Source organism: Urtica dioica, chromosome 4 (assembly GCF_054948205.1).
Source record: "Urtica dioica subsp. dioica isolate 48M chromosome 4, U.dioica_male_clone48M_v1_H2, whole genome shotgun sequence".
Classification (NCBI taxonomy): Eukaryota; Viridiplantae; Streptophyta; class Magnoliopsida; order Rosales; family Urticaceae; genus Urtica; species Urtica dioica.
Genome location: NC_142759.1, coordinates 43,027,011 through 43,047,212, shown reverse-complemented (window position 1 = coordinate 43,047,212; position 20,202 = coordinate 43,027,011). Strand labels below are relative to the sequence as shown.

At 45.4% G+C, this 20,202-nt stretch overlaps 1 protein-coding gene across 1 annotated transcript; it reads right to left on the bottom strand.

Annotated features, from left to right (window-relative positions):
- Positions 1 to 10,251: 10,251 nt before the first annotated feature.
- On the bottom strand, positions 10,252 to 11,248 carry LOC149401561 (Calcium-dependent lipid-binding (CaLB domain) family protein). Its single transcript, XM_089610781.1, has 5 exons — positions 11,167 to 11,248; positions 11,019 to 11,087; positions 10,802 to 10,937; positions 10,393 to 10,583; positions 10,252 to 10,298 (listed from the first exon to the last, which is right to left on the bottom strand). The coding sequence occupies exons 1-5, from the start codon at positions 11,234 to 11,236 to the stop codon at positions 10,252 to 10,254; spliced, it is 513 nt and encodes a 170-aa protein (XP_089466907.1). The 5' UTR covers positions 11,237 to 11,248.
- Positions 11,249 to 20,202: the final 8,954 nt, after the last annotated feature.

Here is a 20,202-nt window from a genome sequence, read left to right as displayed (position 1 = left end):
TAGAAGACGAGCAAGTACACAATTTTATATTATAAGCTTAGTTGTTACTTGTTAGAGTGGTCGGATGTTAGCTTAAAAATATTTCAAAAATAATTAAACCCGTGAAGATAATTGGCAGTACAGATCTTTGTTAGTTAAAATTCATAATAAAAAAAAAATACTAAAAAAAATTAAATAAAAGTAAACTCATGTATGTCAATCAGCTTCTAATAATATGTTATACAATCGTGCCTTCCATATTGTTAGTGCAACCCATTGTTCACGTTCTTTGCTTTGCTTGTAATAAAATAAAGCGTCTCTTGAGGAGGTTTTTCTATTATGAACACAAAATGAAACTAAAGTCAAATACTTATTTCCAACTAAAATATGCATGAACCTAATCCCTAGATCCAACTCATAGTTAAAATAATCTTGTTTTTCTTGTACGTTCTTCACTTGGAGACCCTTGAGAAATTTGTGACAATTCCATTTATCTCTTGCCAAAATTTTATTGTGCCATTTGATTTTCACACATTTTACATGATTTTTTTTGGGGTCATGATATAGGCTTATTATACACGGATCTAAGCATGGAAAAAAAGAATTAAAATTTGGGAAAGCTTCTTTCTCTTGGCTTTTAATGGGAGGCATAATCTTTTTATTCTCTCATCTAGTAATTGGCCATGAATTCTCGAACAAAAATCATTTTCATAAAATTATGTCTTGAGACTCACATTTCTATACCCATGTTGTCGGTCGTTTTCGGAAAACCCGAGACGCCAAGAAGATACGCCGTTCAAAGGGCAGATGGTCAGTCCGGAGGTCCTGAAAAGCGGCAAGCCTTCTGTCACGAGTCGACTGGTGAGTCGTCGTACCAAACTCTCACGCTCCTCGAGCCGAGCCTCGAGTCGTTCTCCTCGAGTCGAGCCTCGAGTCGTTCTCCTCGAGTCGAGCCTCGAGTCGCTCCTCGAGTCGAGCCTCGAGTCGCTCCTCGAGTCGTTCTCCTCGAGTCGAGCCTCGAGTCGTTCTCCTCGAGTCGAGCCTCGAGTCGTTCTCCTCGAGTCGAGCCTCGGGTCGTTCTCCTCGAGTCGAGCCTCGAGTCGTTCTCCTCGAGTCGCCCTCCTCAAGTCGAGCCTCGAATTGCTCCTCGAATCGAGTCACTCTCGTCAAGTAGAGACCTTCACATTTCGCATAGAAAGCATGATATCCAAAGACCCCTAAAGGCCCACAAGAGTTCGACGAGACGAGCCATGCGTCGCAAGCGCAGCACGCCGCGCCGGCCAGCCACACAGCAAGCCGCGCGCCGCGCGAAGACACTCCTGCGCCGCGCATCCCGCGCCACGCCTGATGACCCGCGCGCCGCGCCCCCTGCGCCGCGCGCCGCGCGTTTTGCGCCGCGCTTTGTGCGCCGTGCGTGCCGTGCGCCTCCACTTGACGGCGTGCGCGCCCCTAGTCCAACATGGACGAAAAGGGACCTTCTAAGGCCTTCAAACACCTATAAATACCCCTCTCATTGAGGGGAAAGCGAGCCCATTCATTCTCAAGGAACTTGAGACTTCTCTCTGCTTCTCTGGATGCCATCCTTGGCCTGAAGCGGATTCTCCTCGATTTCTCGTTCTCAGAGATTCTGAAGCGCTTTCCGGGGACTCCCGAGTGCCGCCTCTCTTGATCGAACGATTAATCTTGAGCCCACGAGTGCTCTAACGGTTTTCGACTGAAAATCGCCTACGCGTCTAGCACCCTAGACGCGTCCGCCATTTCTGACAAGAAATCGCCTACGCGTCCTGCATTTCCAACTAGGAATCGCCTACGCGTCCGGAATGAGAGAAAACACACATTCTCTCTCGCGCCCGCGATCTCCGAGGTTCTGAGACGTCGCCGAGGACTCCTCCGTGCACCGTCTCCTTCGTCGAGTGCGCTTCTCCACCAAGGCTCCGCGCCTCACACTGCGTTACATACACTTGAACTACGTTATGACCTAATCCCACACATGGGTACGTAGGCAGCCGACACACAAGGCACGGTCACTCCCCCTCCTCACCCCTTCTCTCCTCTGAGAGGTGGGTTGATCGGAGAAAACCTAGTTCGAGACTTTCGAGTTCACACTTTTGGCCCGGGTGCGATCACTTGGTCCGGCCTTGGATCGAACCGCCCGAGGTATTCAATAGTTGTTCATTTTCGTGCGACAACATTTTGGCGCTAGAAGGAGGGGACTTCCCGACTTGTTCAGCCCGAAATCCCTTTTGTTCATGTCTTCTTTTCTTCTGCAAACTCAACTTTCTCGAACTTGAGAAAAGATGAGTAGTCAACAACCCGTACGTTCTGAGGGCGTGAACAACCCCGATAACGTCACTGGGACCAAAAAATATTTCTTGCGCTCTCACACGCATGGTGACGAAGAGTCGCTCCACGAAGAGAGCTCGACACGCTCACCATCTCCATCTCCAGATAGCAGGGACGACCGCATCATGGAGTTGGAGGAGAATATCCGCCAACTAAAGGCGAAGAACGCGAGGTACCACAGCCAACTGGCTGCGAAGCAACCCGCGCATGACACAATTACCCCCAACGGGGATCCTAAGAACCTCAACGAGGAAAGCCGTGACCGCGACCCTGATTACGAGGGTACTGGCGATTCGGAGGATATCGAGACTTCTCTCACGAAGGACGGGGAACACCCTGCCGTGTTTGCAGCCGGTCCTTCGAATCCCCTACCCCAGACAGGCGATGCACCGGCTGCTTCTCAAGAGGGAAATTCCCGACGTTCGGCCCTCGACCGACTAGGTCAAAGGGAGAATGTTGCGGAGAGTCAGGGCACGCGGAGAGCGCGCCGTCGCAGACGAAGCCTGCGCCTCCGTACGACCAGCCCTGATCTTAGGGACCATCTCACTGCTCGACGCATCGAGCGTGGCGATGAGCTTAGAGAGCGACTAAGCTCTCGGCCAAACATCCCCGTAGCAGCCCCAACTAACGGGAACCGCCGCACGGGTCAAGGGTCTAATGAAAGGCGGCAGGTAACTCCTCCCGAACAAGGAGTTACTCCGACTACCAGTCTCGATGTGATCACTATGATCCACGATCTTCGAAATGAAGTACAAGATCTCCGAGAGCATGGAATAGGCGGAAGTGCCTATGGGGTCGTTGAGAAGAATTCCTCGCCTTTCACGGCTCAGATATTGGCCGAGGTATGCACGGGAAATTTCAAACTCCTGAACCTCGCTCCCTATGATGGAAAAGCAGATCCTGCTTACCATATCCAGCACTATGAAACCTAGATGACGATGCAAGGTGTCGCTCCCGGCGCCATGTGCCAAGCTTTTAGTCTTACTCTCGCCGGACCTGGCTTCGAGTGGTTCAAGAACTTAAGGCCGGGAAGCATCCGATCGTTCAAAGACCTGAAGGACATGTTCCTAGCACGCTTCGCTACATCTATGGTCCAAAAGAAGACCAGGATGTACCAGTGGTCAATCAGGCAAGAGAATGGCGAGTCTCTTAGATGATACCTCGCCCGATTCACTGAAGAATCGAATAAGGTCGACCGCTTTGATGACAAAGACACAATCACTGCCATCATTGAAGGCTTGCGCACAAGTGACTTCCTTAAGTCCATCATCGGCCGTGTCCCTTCTACCATGGCCGAGTTAATGACTCGAGCCAAGACCTTCATGGGAGTCGAAGATTACCTCGATGGCCGCAAGGGCAATAATCAAAGCCCTCACCATCGAGACGAGCCTAGCAATGAGCAAGGCAACTCCCGTAAACGGCGAAACAGAGGGGGGCAGACTTCTAATAGCCGACCTCTGATGCCCCAAAAGCCGTGACTTGCGGAAGACTTTAAGGGCTACTCGTCGTTCACGCCATGGAACACAATGCCGGATCAAATCCTAGCTTTGGCACGTGACATATTCACTCCCCCGGCTCCAATGAGCAAAGATCCCGTGACTCGCGATCGATCTAAATATTGTGAGTTCCATCAGGAATACGGTCACTTGACCTCCGAATGCTACAGTCATAAAAGACAGATCGAGGCATTGATCCAACGGGGTGAGTTGAAAGAGTTCGTATTGCGCATGATCAGCACTGTGGGCCCCACCATAAACAGACCACAGTCTGGCAAGGGAGGAGGAACAGCCGCTTCTGCCGACCGAACCACGGCTACTGCCGATGCCAATCCACAGCTCCACATTGTAACCACCATACTAGGTGGCCCACAAGATGGAGAGTCAGCCCGACAGCGGAAAAAATTCCTAAGGGCCGTAGCTCAAGAAGATGCTGCTATGCACGTCAACCTTACGTATGAAGAACCTCCGTCCGTGCCTCACGAGACGATGTACTTCACCAACGAAGAGGCCAAGCGAGTTGTGCATCCGCACAATGACGCGATAGTGCTCAAAGCCCAAGTGGCTAATAACTTGGTGAAAAGAGTTCTCATCGACAACGGCAGTGCTGCCGACATAATTTTCAAGTCCACCCTAGAGCGCATGAAGCTCGGGGGGCTACGCCCAACTCCGACCCAAACGCCATTATTCAGGTTCACCGGGGAGAGAGTCATGACCGAAGGCATCATTGATCTACCGGTCACCTTCGGAACTCCCGGAGGTATTGAAGTCGTTCACATGGTCCCATTCCTAGTGGTTGATCAGAAGTCGCCATATAATGTCATCATTGGGCGACCTACGCTGAACCGACTAAGGGCTATTACCTCTACATACCACCTACTGGTGAAGTTCCCCACTAAGGATGGAATCGGCATCATGGCTGGGGATCAATCCCAAGCCAGAATATGCCATATCAAAGGAATCGATGAAAAAACCGCTAGAAAGACGGTTAACACGATCTCCAAAATAAGAGATAGCGTCGAGTCGACCAAGGTCCTCCGCGAAGTCCACAAAGACATCTGCATGACACCCAAATGTAAGGTGCCGACGTCCTCATCCCAAACAGGGAAGGACCCCACAAAGCGCCAAGTCGTACATGACGAGATACACTACATCAAATACACGGACGAGACACCGATCCGTCACCTGTGGAATGCGGAACGCTTGAGAAAGTACTACCACTAGCCAGCGCTCCCCCCATTTTATTTCTTTGCTTTCCAGCATTCAATAAGGCCTACGAGCCAATGTTTTAGGATTTCAAATTTCTTCAATATTAATAAAGTTCGAGGTTTTTCTTTCAAAATCCGCTTTATCAAAGTTTTTCAATAACGTTTATAAACCCAAAAACTCGGGGGGCTAGTGACATAGGCAACGGTAAATAAACTCAAAACCCTCAAGAAAGTACGCTCCACCCAAAGAAAGTACGCTCCACCAAAACAAAACACCCGAACACAAACGGGAACGAGCATTCAACTAAGACTCCTCCGCGGCGCGCCGTAAGACATCCATGAGGTGCAGGATAAAGACGCCTCCGCGACGCGCCATAAGTCATCCAAGAGATGCAGGCTAAAGACGCCTCCGCGGCGCGCCATAAGACATCCCAGAGATGCAAGCTAAAGACATCTCCGCGGCGCGCCGCAAGACATCCCAGAGATGCAGGCTAAGACGCCTTCGTGGCGCGCCATAAGACATCCCAGAGATGCATGCTAAGATGCCTCCGCGGCGCGCCATAAGACATCCCCGAGATACAGGCTAAGACGCCTCCGCGGTGCGCCATAAGACATCCCAGGGATGCAGGCTAAGATGCCTCCGCGGCACGCCGTAAGACATCCTCGAGATGCAGGCTAAGACGCCTCCGCGGCGCGCCATAAGACATCCCAGAGATGCAGGCTAAAGTCGTCCTTCGCGACGCGCCAAAGATGCCTACATGGCGCACGTAAGACGCCTACATGGCGCACGTTTGACGCCTACATGGCGCACCAAAGCCGTCCCTCGCGATGCACCAAAGACGCCTACATGGCGCACGTAAGACGCCCACATGGCGCGACCAAGTCGTCCCTCGCGACGCACTTAACACGCCTACATGGCGCACCTAAGACGCCTACATGGCGCACCAAAGCCGTCCCTCGCGACGCACCAAAGACGCCTACATGGCGCACGTAAGACGCCTACATGGTGCGACCAAGTCGTCCCTCGTGGCGCACCGAAGCCACCTACATGGCGCACCCAAGACGCCTACATGGCACATCTAAAAAGCCTACAAGGCGCACCTAAACCGCCATACAAGGCGTAAGTCCTGCCATCTTCGCCACCGTCAGCTGAGCGCGATCACACTCGCCTTGGGAGACTCCCCATTCCATGCGAGCTAATGGGAGCTGCTCGCAAAGACTCGCGAACTCCGCCTCTGAGCAAGAACCTCGCTCGGCCCGAGCTAGCTGAGACTTCGCTCGAGCAAGCACCTCCTGGAAGAGTCCCAGGTAACGAATGAGGTCGTGTAGAATCTCCTCGAGTCGAGCTTCGCTCTCCGAATCGAGTCATTCTCCTTGAGTCGAGCTTCGCTCCCCGAGTCAAGTCATCCTCCTCGAGTCGAGCTTCGCTCCTCGAGCCGAGTCATTCTCCTCGAGTCAAGCCTTGCTCCTCGAATCGAGTCATTTTCCTCGAGTCGAGCTTCGCTCCTCGAATCAAATCCCTATCCTCGAGTCGAGCCTTGCTCCCTCTCCCCGAGTCAAATAATTCTCCTCGAGTCAAGCTACGCTCCTCGAGTCGAGTCGCTCTCGTCGAGTCGAGCCTCGCTCCTCGAATCGAGTCATTTTCCTCGAGTCGAACTTCGCTCCTCGAGCCTCGAGTCATTCTCCTCGAGTCAAGCCTTGCTCCTCGAGTCGAGTCACTCTCCTCGAGTTGAGCCTCGCTCCTCGAGTCGAGTCATTCTCCTCGAGTCAAGCCTTGCTCCTCGAGTCGAGTCACTCTCCTCGAGTTGAGCCTCGCTCCTCGAGTCGAGTCATTTTCCTCGAGTCGAGCTTCGCTCCTCGAATCAAATCCCTGTCCTCGAGTCGAGCCTTGCTCCCCGAGTCAAATCATTCTCCTCGAGTCGAGCCTCGCTCCTCGGGTTGAATCTTGTTCCTTGAGTCGAGCCATTCTCCTCGAGTCGAGCCCCGCTCCTCGAGTCGAGTCATTCTCCTCAAGTCGAGCTTTCCTCCTCGAGTCGAGTCATTCTCCTCGAGTCGAGCTTCGCTCGTTGAGTCGAGTCATTCTCCTCGAAGTCGAGCCTCGCTCCTTGAGTCGAGTCATTCTCCTCGAGTCGAGCTTCGCTCCTTGAGTCGAGTCATTCTCCTCGAAGTCGAGGCTCGCTCCTCGAGTCGAGTCATTCTCCTCAAGTCAAGCTTCGCTCCTCGAGTCAAATCACTATCCTCGAGTCGAGCCTTGCTCCCCGAGTCAAATCATTCTCCTCGAGTTGAGCCTCCCTCCTCGAGTCGAGTCATTCTCCTCAAGTCGAGCTTCGCTCCTCGAGTCAAATCACTGTCCTCGAGTCGAACCTTGCTCTTGCTCCCCGAGTCAAATCATTCTCCTCGAGTCGAGCTTCGCCCCTCGAGTCGAGTCATTCTCCTCGAGTCAAGCCTTGCCCCTCGAGTCGAGTGATTCTCCTCGAATCGAGCCTCGCTCCTCGAGTCGAGTCATTTTCCTCAAGTCGAGACTTGCCCCTCGAGTCGAGCCATTCTCCTCGAGTCGAGTCCCGCTCCTCGAGCAAACACCTGGAGCGACCTGAAGAACAGGTCAGCCAAAGTAGAGACCCGCGCTCGCGTCTGGGGAATAAGGGCCGATCTTCCGAACGCAGACGAAGAAGCGTCACCAGGGCGGAAATGGCGGATGCCCCATGAGACTGACTTATGCTTGATGCGTTGTCAAACTCTTAGCGTTGATCCCCGAGCAGTCGAAGCCCTCTGGTGCGGCAGAGCCTTTCACCAGGTGCCACTCCGTCTTCTCGAAGCATCAGTCCGCAGCATCAACCTCCGTCTTCGAGACCTCGGAATGAGCACGCCTTTGCGAAACGCAAAAGTGCAGTCGCCTTCCAAGCTGGCCGAGATGGACGCCATGATCTTCCCCTAACAGGTCACGATTACACAATCGTCACCCTGCTAGTCACCGTCGAGTCCCATGGACTCCGGGTTGATGATATCATTAAACAAAACGCCATCGAAGAAAGACTTGGGCATGACCTCGCCCAAAGATCAACTAGCCGTAACGTGCCGATCCGTCTCTGCGCACACGCACGCCCTACCTGCGCACGCATGTCCCCGCTGCCCCGGGGCTAAAGCGATGGATGCGACCGCGTCCTCCTCGCCCACGTTGAGCTACGCCTCTCATCCGCTCGGATCCTCCTCCACGTGTTGATCACACAACCGTGTTGAGAGAGAAGGAAAAGCGAGAGAGAGCACTTGCAATTGCAAGAATATTCTCTATAATCGCAAAAGCTTCGCGACGGCGAAGCCCTGGGAGATAAATTTTCCTCAAACACCCGGCGGGAACAACTAAAAGTTCACCGCCCGGGGCCTCCCGAGCGATAAACTTGGGGGGCTAATGTTGTCGGTCGTTTTTGGAAAACCCGAGACGCCAAGAAGATCTCAAAGGGCCGATGGTCAGTCCGGAGGTCCTGAAAAGCAGAAAGCCTTCTGTCACGAGTCGACTGGTGAGTCCTCGTACCAAACTCTCACGCTCCTCGAGCCGAGCCTCGAGTCGTTCTCCTTGAGTCGAGCCTCGAGTCGAGCCTCGAGTCGTTCTCCTCGAGTCGTTCTCCTCGAGTCGTTCTCCTCGAGTCGTTCTCCTCGAGTTGAGCCTTGGGTCGTTCTCCTCGAGTCGAGCCTCGAGTCGTTCTCCTCGAGTCGAGCCTCGGGTCGTTCTCCTCGAGTCGCCCTCCTCGAGTCGAGCCTCGAATTGCTCCTCGAATCGAGTCACTCTCGTCAAGTAGAGACCTTCACATTTCGCATAGAAAGCATGATATCCAAAGACCCCTAAAGGCCCACAAGAGTCCGACGAGACGAGCCATGCATCGCAAGCGCAGCACGCCGCGCCGGCCAGCCACACAGCAAGCCGCGCGCCGCGCCGGCAGGTCGCGCGCCACGCTAGGCAGACCGCGTGCCGCGCGAAGACACTCCCGCGCCGCGCGCCCATGCGCCGCGCATCCCGCGCCGTGCCTGATGACCCGCGCGCCGCGCCCCCTGCGCCGCTCGCCGCGCGTTTTGCGCCGTGCGCCTCCACTTGACGGCGGGCGCGCCCTTAGTCCCACATGGACGAAAAAGGGACCTTCTAAGGCCTTCAAACACCTATAAATACCCTTCTCATTGAGAGGAAAGCGAGCCCATTCATTCTCAAGGAACTTGAGACTTCTCTATGCTTCTCTGGATGCCATCCCTGGCCTGAAGCGGATTCTCCTCGATTTCTCGTTCTCAGAGATTCTGAAGCGCTTTCCGGGGACTCCCGAGTGCCGCCTCTCTTGATCGAACGATTAATATTGAGCCCACGAGTGCTCTAACGGTTTTCGACTGAAAATCGCCTACGCGTCTAGCACCCTAGACGCGTCCGCCATTTCTGACAAGAAATCGCTTACGCGTCCTGCATTTCCAACTAGGAATCGCCTACGCGTCTGGAATCTCCGCCACGATAAGGAACTCTTGACTTAGAGTCTTCCACGTCTCCAAAAGAGAGAAAACACACATTCTCTCTCGCGCCCGCGATCTCCGAGGTTCTGAGACGTCGCCGAGGACTCCTCCGTGCACCGTCTCCTTCGTCGAGTACGCTTCTCCACCAAGGCTCCGCGCCTCACACTGCGTTACATACGCTTGAACTACGTTATGACCTGATCCCACACACGGGTACGTAGGCAGCCGACACACAAGGCACGGTCACTCCCCCTCATCACCCCTTCTCTCTTCTGAGAGGTGGGTTGATCGGAGAAAACCTAGCTCGAGATTTTCGAGTTCACACTTTTGTCCCGGGTGCGATCACTTGGTCCGGCCTTGGATCGAACCGCCCGAGGTATTCAATAGTTGTTCATTTTCGTGCGACAACAACCCAAGCTATTGAAATTAAATCCTTAACGTAATATAGCTTCAAATGAATGAATATGGTGTTTTTCACATTTAAGTCCTTTGAAACAAATTCAACATTAAACATTCAAAGCAAATAGAAATTCATAGTCCAAGTTATAACTTAAAACTAATAAGGCAAGAATATATATATATATATATATATATATACATATATATATATATATATTTATTTTGAATAAATTTGTTTATTTTTTCAGTTCATGGTTTTCTTAGGAAACAACCAAGACCACCACCACAAAATGTTCCAAAATTTCACAATTCCACAACGTGTCACGATATCCTTATTTTCGTCATTTATAGTGTGCCCTCTTGCTGCTATATTTGGCACATCTGGTATCTGCATGAAAAAAAAACATCACTCAAACCAGTTAGGTTTTTTTAAAAAAAAAAAAAAAAAAAAAAAAGAATCTATCAATAACGAGATTTATTACATGAAACAAGAATAATATCTCCTTTAAAGACCATCTGCTTTAAAGTGAGCCTTACATCTGAAATAAATTTGAGCCCAATCCTAATCTCTCCTTTGTAAGTGTCATCTTCAATAACAACATTATATGGGACTGGCTTTATTTCAAGAAACCCTTTGTCACAACCCTCTGTGATAATTCCACCCAAATGAATTCTGCATGTATAAACATAAACAAAAGCAATATGTTGAAATAAAAATACTCACGGATCGGTGAAATTTTTAAGGATGTTACATGACAAATGAGTCATTTTTTAACAAGTCACACTCGATATAACTTTGGCGTACGATATAATCTGTGTTGAAAAAAAAAATCGTATACGTGAATAATAAAAATAAAAATAAAAATAAAAGTAATTAGTGGAAGAATTTACATAGTTTCGCCAACAAATCCGGTTTGTGAAAACAGTTCTTTGTCCATGATTCTGAACTTGAGATGTGTCAACCTTTTCCACTCCAATATTGGGAATTCCAACGTAATTTTTTCGTTCCAACATGCGCTTAGATCATCTTTACCTGGATTTAAGATTAAATTAAATAAATAAAAACGATGATGAACTCATGATTTTTATTTTATACACAAACAAGAACCACCTGATGATATTTTGCTTTTGTACACATAATTTCCACACTCGATTACAACATAATAGGCTGGTTTTCCTGTAAACATTGTGGTTGAATTATTCAATAATTAGCATAATTAATAGTAATAAAAAGGAATTTAAGGACGATATATTACCAAGAACGTTTGTTTGTGTAATGCCCTGAGCATTCACTAGAAGTACTTCAAGTGCTGCTTTTGTCTTCATGTGTTATTTGTGTATACGAGTCACTACGAGAGTTGTTAGAGAGAAATGAGGTTATTTTAAAGTGACAAAATTCTTGGGCAGTTACTTTAGTCATACTTTTTATGATTTGTATTAAATGCATTAACTAAGGTGTTTTATGCTAAAATAGGTTACTGCAACTTGAAATTAAATATTAAACTGCTAATTAAACAGCTTCTAGACACTAGTCAGTTACGCAGCGCAACAAGTAAGGAGGTACTTCCGGTTTAGCCAAAAATGATTATATGAGCTGGTGTCGTTTGAGGATCAAGCTTCGCATTTGTCGTTTGGGCTTGGGCGGGAAGAACTGGCTTCGTCGTTTAATGTGTCAGTTTTGATGGTTTAAATAACACAATAAATTTGCCCAAAACTTTCCCTTGGCGTAGCTGAATTCAAAATCTTGGCATTTTCTTTTAACTTTTTGTGACTTGGGAAGTTACAAATGTTGTCCTTTCAATCAACTAAAAATTCATATCGAGATGCATTGATTTTATTCGGCGACTTCGAGTTGAATCCTGGGCTTCAAAGTTCATGGATAGTAATTGACATCACATATGTTTTTTTTTATTTCATCAATACCGTTGACAGAGAAAAATGTTACAACAATTGTCCCACGAAAAATATTAAGTACCGAGGTATAAGGTGCGGAGCACTAAGAATTTCTAGGCAGGATTGTCTATAAATACAGACGAATATAATAAAAGAAGAGCTCTACTACAAATGTTAGATTCCACAACGGATATTCCACAACGAAACGCTGTCCCGTTGTGGAATCATGACGTTTCCACAACGGGACAAGAGTCCCGTTGTGGAATCTTGATGTTTCCACAACGGGACAACTGTAACAAGTAAAGCTACGCGATAGGTGAAACTTTCTGCTCGAGTTTGTTAAAGCATCATTTTCCCCCGTCGAAAAAAAACCCTCCAAAAGCAAAAGGACACGTGGCACGAGCTCCAAAGGAGATTCACAACATAGTTTTTGGGAGCCACACCTCGCCGTGTGCCTTGACTTTCCTTGTTGTGCGCCTTGCCTTGCCATGCGCCTTGCCTCGCCGTGTGCCATGCCTCGCTGTTCGTCTCGACATGCCTCGTCGTGCGCCATATATTGATAATGACGCCCTTGCAACTTTCGAGCTAGAGATAATCATACAAACAAGGACGCATCCACGAAGCGTATATGCTAGGGACTCACTAATACAAAATATAGCATCAGATGTGACTTTTTCCGCACCTGAAAGTGCAAAAGTCACACCTGATGATACTTTCAGGTGTAACTTTCGCTTTTGTCGCACCCAAAAGTTCGCACCTGATGCTTTTAGGTGCGAAAAGTCGCACCGAAAAGTCATTACTATCAGATGCGACAAATTTAGGTGCGACTTTTTGCATCAAAAGTCGCACCTAAATTTACTCCAAAACAGTATATTAAGGCGGGATATAGAGTATCAAATGTGACTAGTCGCATTTGAAACTTTAGCGCCAAAAGTATCAGATGCGACTAATCGCATCATATACTCCTTCTTGCCTAATATTTTGGCGGGATACAAGAGTATCAGATGCGACTAGTCGCATCTGATACTTTTAGCGCTAAAGTTTCAGATGCGACTAGTCGCATCTGATTCTCTTCAGCTGTTTTTTTTAAAATTAGAATTAGCATATAATTTTCATATGTTGATTCTATTAGAATCGGCATTTAATTTTTTTTATAAAATTAATTAAATAATTTTAATAATAGTAATTATATAATATTAATTAGAATAATAATTATATATATATATATGTTGATTCATATAATAATTATATACATAATTTAATAGAAATTCTAATATTAACAAATATAAATTTGATAATTTACGTTCAATAAATTAAAAAAATTACAACCTATTCCTTTGGTTTCCCTTTTTCACTCGGAGGGTTCAAATTCTTCAATGCACAACCTCCTCTTCCGCAAGATCTTCCTCGTGCGCCTTGGTGTCCTGGTGCGCTGCCGCTGGAGTCTGAGCATTCGGCATTGAAGCTGATGGCGGCGTCGGAGCATTCGGCATTGAAGCTGATGGCGGCGTCATCCGAGGGTGCGGCATCGCGGGGGACCTCTGCATGGAAGACAGATGCGGTTGTGTATAGGCAACAAACTGCTGCTGAAAGGTCTCCATCTGAGCTCGTTGCTCACGCCTCATCTTTTCCATCGCAATCTGTTGTGCGGCCAACGCTGCTTGTAGCTCGCTAACCGCTGGATCTGGAACGCGCCTCAATGACGAACCTGACGACGAGCTCTCGTCATGAGCCTGAGCCAAGAGATACGAGGATCTCGGGATCGAGGGACCTATCCCGACATACCAATCTTGATGTTGCCCAAGAACGGTATCCATCGCATACTGCTCCGCCTCGTCTATGTCAAACGTTTGGTCTGACTCCGCTACTTGTCGCTGAATATCCTCGGCTTGAGTTCTGATTTGCGCCTTCAAACATATGTTAATTTTTTTTTTAAGATTATCGAATATTGATTATTAAGTAATTAACACAAGTAACTTACAAATGCTTGTTTCGCCCAATCTGTCGTCCATTTGCCTTCATCATCTTGGTGTTTTTTCTCTCACGTGTCTAACGCCGAGGCCAAAGTCCCATCTTCCATACTCTGCAGTTTTTATCAAAATATGAGTAATAAATTTATTGCAAAATAAATATTACAAAATTAGAATAAACTTACGTTCAAATGTCGATGAGCCAAGAAAGAAATCGACCATTGTGTGAACTTCGTTTTCTTGTTCTTTGAATTCTCCCAGTTGCGATCAGACTTTTTCTCCAAATATTAAATTGTGTTATAATTCGATTCGATAGAAGATAACATAATTTTTTTGAATTATACATTACCTTCCAATCGCCAGTTGCGAACTCCTCTATCACCTTCTCCCAATCGTTTTCTGATATCCTTTTGGGGTTTCTTTCTTGGCGACATTTATTTTCCCGCAACATTTGCCTAAGAACATCCCTGATAATCTAGACTTTGGTTGCGCCTCATTTGCTTTGCATCGCGAATGATAGTCTGGTCAATTTTGTTGTCAATGGTGCCCACAAGAAGAGTTGTAATCTTTATATTCTACATTTGATGTAATATAGTCTCATGAAGACTCTTGCTTGTAATTGCTTATTCATCAATAAAAAGTTGAAACGTTCATTCAATCTTCCTTGTTTGAAGCTTTATGATAAAACATTAGTCTTTAGTCCATAAACAAACTAAACAACTTACGAAGAGACAAATGTAGATTTGCATGAAAAAACTCTTCGTAGTTTGCTTAAAACGATATATTCGCAATCTAAGGGTCAAAGGACTATTGACCTCAGTATGATTGTTAGAAGAATCTATGATGTCTGGTTATGAGGCATTGAGAGTTGGAGACTCTATAGTTCTTCTAGGTATCTTCCGAAGGTACTGAATTGACCAGTGCACTTCTAGAGACAAGATAAGAACAAACCATTTAACCTCTTATGTCTCGAAGTCACTATGTATGAATTGCATCATGCTTACCTTAATCCTGAAATGAGACATGTCATTTCACACCTTAGTATTCTCATTTGAGAAAGTCAGAGTTCGGACTCACTATGTGATTCGAACAGGGCCTATTGGTGAAGTACTAAGTTGTGAGAACGTCATGAGTAACTTTGTGAAGTTCTCATAGATATGGAATTCATGTACAAGATTGCTGAAATGCAATGTATGTCACCTCATGATTTGTTCCTTGGAGTGTGAATAAATGAACTGGCCAGTGTCCAAATTGAGTCCTGACTCTTTTGGATGAAACAATGTGACTTGTTAGCTCCTTGTCAATACATTGTTTCTAACTTATTCACAAGCGACAAAGGAGTTGAGGAAATAACAACTAGAAGGGTAAAATGGTAATTTAGTAAATCCCGACTAGCTGATGACATTCATGAAGGGTAAACATGGATAATATTCAGTGGATCCGCTCATCATAATTAGGTTGAATTCTTGAGTAGAAAATAAATTCATTTGAACCGAGAGATTTTCAGTGTCAACTCTTTAGTGGAGTCAGTTGGCTAAGCTAAACTTGAAAAAGGTTTGTGAACTTTTGAGTCCAAGTGTTTAGCTCAAGCTTTGTTCATTTGGGTCCATGAGGTCACTGTCACGAATCACATCGATTAGGAATAGTTAAACTGGAAGCTAAGTCAAAACAAGAACGAAAATTGTCAAAAGGGTATTTTTGTCTTTTGAGACATATGATGAAATGAATGTCAATAAATTTTTTGACATGGTCATTTGATGACAAGTAACACTCGGTCATAATATGATTAATTGGGCCTTGTGGATTAATTTCATTTCATAAGAGTTTTATTGAAAATTCTTAATGGGCCTTTTCCATGTTGTCATGAACAAATGAAGAAGGTTCTAGAATCCCCTTCTAGAAAGCCACTTGGGCACCCATAATACCCAAAGAAAGAGAGAATATTTTGTGCATAAATGTATCATGATACTTGCCAAAAGAAAAAGAGGAAACAAATTTTCCAATGTGGGAAAGTATATGGGCGGCCAAGACAAGCAAAGAAGAGGAAACAAATTTGGAAACAAATCCCTTAAGGGAATGACAATGTTGGGCGCATATGGAGAGAATGGGCAATAAGAGATTGCTCATGAATGCTTGGAAAAAAGAGGAAATTCCCATTTCTAAGGCTAACCCTTCTCCTATAAATAGGGCCCTCATTCTCATTGTTTTCTCATTCCACACAAGTTAGAGATTGAGAGACTCTCTCTGTAGACATTGTGGCCGCCCCTCTCCTCTCTCTCTCTAGTCAATTTCGTTTATTGTTTTGGCACCTAAGTCCTCATTTGACCTAGAGTTTAGCTCTGCGACTTCAAGACTCGTTCTTAAGTCGTAGTGTTTAAAAGTGCCCACTCACTAATTCCTTTTCTCTCGAGTGATTTAGTGATAGAAACTTTCGTGGTTGCTCGAGGTGCCGAGGAAAGAAAGAGGGACGTGCTGCGAGGGGAGACGAGCGTTGCAAACTTTCCAAAAGCTTCTTCAAAGTTCAAGTACTTGCTCTTTTGTCTAGGTTAGTAAAAACTGGTTTTACTTGTAAAAGAAAATTTTTAAAATTCCGCCGCTTACCGAAGCGTTAATTATTTTCTTAAACCCTAGATCGATTCCAACAAATGGTATCAGAGCTATGGTCAAAGATTAGCATGTATATCTATTTAAAATTATGAGCTTGAAAATCGTTTTCGAAAGTTTACTAATTTTGTGACAAGTTAGAATTGTTATCTTAGATTTTTTTTTAATTTATTGCTCTTGCCTTTAAATTAAAAATCATGTTGATTTTCTATGAGTTTGGGATGATATTAAAACACATTAGAATCAGTTCTAAAAGTTTTTAATTTTTTATATTGAAAAACGTGTTTAAAGGTTTGAGAAATTTCGAGTTAAATTTTGTGACTAGTTATATTGTTTTACTAGTTTCTTATTTTTGCTTGAATTGTTTTATGCTTGTTGTTATTTCTTTTATACCATGTTATTACCTTGCTAATAAAACACAAATAAAAGTTTTAACAACATCCTAAAACGTTCCGTTACACTCGATTCTTTTTCGCACCTAAAAAGGACTAAGCTTTAATTATTTCTTTTTCTTCGAGTTGGAGTAAACCCGCATTAAAAGTGGAATAACTCTCTGCTCAGAAATCTAAATTTAATGATTCTTGAATCAAATTAAATCTCTGTTTGTCCTCTATCCAATGCCAGCGGTTTCAGGTCAAAATGACATCGGTGCCACTAGTTATGGCAATTTTACTCCGAGGTGCGCGGCTGTTCCGAAAATCCAGTTTTTTAGAATTCCGGATTTTCAGTCCCACTACCATGAGTTATAGAACTCTAATGAGAAAATTTTCTTGAGCAAAATTGTTTTTATAAGATTATAAATATGATGTGAAAGATTAAAAAGTTTTGATTTTTGAAAGATTAATTGAAATTGAGTTTTTACAAAACTAGTTTGAATTTTGAAAAACCGTTTTCACTTTCAAACTTGAAAATATTTTGTCATCCAAATCAAATAAGTTTTCAAAATGTTTTCAAAACTATATCTATATCACATATGTTCAAAATCTATATGCTATTGAAAATTTGAGTGGGAGGTCTCTTTGTAGACAAGCCGAAAAATAAAAAGGATGTGTAATCTCAAAGTTTCAAGTGTTCGAGTGAGTTGAAGTTCACACTTCCCTCATGCACTTTCCCGAAATAGAAAATAGGAAAAGATCGAATATGTACCTTGTGCCTTTATGCACTAATACTGCTCTGAACATGTCGATCTAGGATTCTCTTCTAGTTGTCCGCTCTGTCGCTCTTTAACTAGGAAATATGTTTCCGAACTTATAAGAGTTGATGAACCAACTCTAAAAACTAAGTGGGAGGGTTATACTTGTTGTTTGTAACCCGCGATCCCCAACACTAATGAAAGAAGCAATTAACGTGGGACTAAGAGCCGCTCTTGCGACCCTCACTTAAATGGGAGTACTCCAAGGCGTTTTTGCTTCGATCATTGCTCAATGAGCTACGTCCGAGAGTGAGACGATGATGACAAGGCCTCCCCTTGGGGGATTGTTTTTCAAAGTTGACCTTTTGGACTAAGTGGTTGGTTGCACACTTAGGCTCAATCCCTAGTAATCCTCCCTCGAGGCCCTGCGAAAGGATGTGAGTGATCAAACCAATTTACAAGGTGGCTAGTCAAAAATGATGTATTGACATCTTGGCTAAGCATTGATGATGTGTCATTTACTTATAAATGGAGATTTTTTGCGGCCTTCTCTTGAGGGAGTAAATTATCGTTTGGTTTATAACACCTTTGGATTTTATCAAAGTCTTAAATAAAACTTAAATCCTAAACCAAAGACTAATCATAAACTTGTTTCAACTTAAATAAGCAACATGTCTCGCAAACATCTCTCGTTCATCCTTTCCTCGAACAAACTCGAAAACGAAAACTACGTAGATTCGAAACATAACCTCGACATAATCCTTACCAAGCACAAATGGGTACTCACCACCCCGTGTCCTCCTATGACGAATAATGATTCAACTCAAGAGGACAAAGACGCCTTGACGGCCTGGCTCTGCTCCGATGAGATTGTGAGGTGCTATATCTTAGCATCAATGAACAATGTGTTGCAACAACAACATCGTGACATCGAGACTGCCGTCGACATGCTCACCAATCTCCATGAGATGGTTGGAGGGCAAATGCGTCAAGCAAGGCAAAAAGCAGTCCGACAATTTATGAACTATCGCATGAAGGCTAGGACTCCTATTGGAGACTTTATGATATTTATCATTAGTCATCTGAGTAAAATGGAAATCCTAGGATCTGAGATTGATGGAAAGAATGTCATAGATATGATCTTAGAAACTCTCCCCGCATCTCTTGATACCTCCAAGATGAACTACTCCATACACAAGCTAGAGTACACTGTTACCAAGCTTATGATGGAACTTCACACTGCTGTAGGTCTCACTAAGAGAAAGAGGAATCAAGGAGAGGCACATGCTATTGAGCACAAAGCCTCCGCCTCTAGAACTGAGAAGGGACCTTACAAGGCCGATAAAAAGAACTGTCCCGCCTATCTCAAAGCAAAGGAACATAGTATTGTACTAGTTACCGAAGCATGCTTAGTAGCTGATAATGTATCGACGTGGATTCTTGACTCCGCTGCTACTAACCATATTTGTTGTTCCTTGAATGGTTTCAAGAAAACCAAAAGCTTAGAGGAAGGCGAGTTCTGTTTCAAATGGGGTGATGGGAGCCTGGTGTCTGCGAAGGCTGTGGGATCCGTGACGCTGTCTTTTGAAGACCGCATTTTAAACTTGAATAATGTTTATTTTGTTCCTACCTTTGGGAAGAACTTAATATCCGTTGCTTGTCTTCGTGAGCAAGATTATTCTTTAAAGTTCATTAAGAATGGAATTCGTATTTCGTTTCCTGATAATTCTTTTGTCACTGATGCATGTATGAAGAATGCTCTTTTCTACATCTATCCCACTCAACCTTCTCTTTTAGACACCGAAATAGATAACGATCTAATTAGGGAGCCAAAGAGGATCAAACTTTCTGAATCCTCCGATCTAACAAAATCAACATACCTCTGGCACTTGAGACTTGGTCATATCAGTCTAGATAGGATTAAGAGACTTGTGAGCGACGGTCCACTCCAAGCCTCTGCAATAGGTTCACTACCTACTTGTGAATCCTGCATAGAAGGAAAAATGACTAAGCGACTTTTCTCCGATAAGGGTCGAAGAGCCACTGAGTTGCTGGAACTAGTACATTCTGATGTATGTGGTCCGCTCAACCAACAGGCACGTGGAGGATACGAATACTTCGTTACCTTCACCGATGATTACTCACGATATGGGTTTGTCTATTTGCTCAAACACAAATCCGAGACCTTTAACGTATTTAAGGTCTTTAGGGCTTTAGTGGAAAAGCAAACTGGAAAAGTGATCAAAACCCTTCGATCTGATCGAGGTGGTGAGTATATGTCTGGAGAGTTCGATGACTTTCTTAAAGAAGAAGGTATCGCTTCTCAGCTTACCGCACCTGGCACACCTCAACAAAACGGAGTGTCAGAGAGAAGAAACCGAACTCTTATGGAGATGGTTAGATCAATGATGAGTTACTCATCACTCCCTCTTTCCTTTTGGGGATATGCCCTCGAAACAGCCGCTTATATTCTGAACCAAGTTCCATCCAAGACGGTTCCTGGTACTCCTTATGAACGATGGACTGGCCGTAAAGTGAATCTTGGCCGCATCAGAATTTGGGGTTGCCCTGCACACGTGCTAAGGTAAAAGACTAGCAAGTTGGCTAGTAGGTCAGAATTGTGGTTGTTTGTAGGATATCCAAAGGAAACCAAGGGTTTCATCTTCTATAGTCCCGAGGACGATAAGACTTTC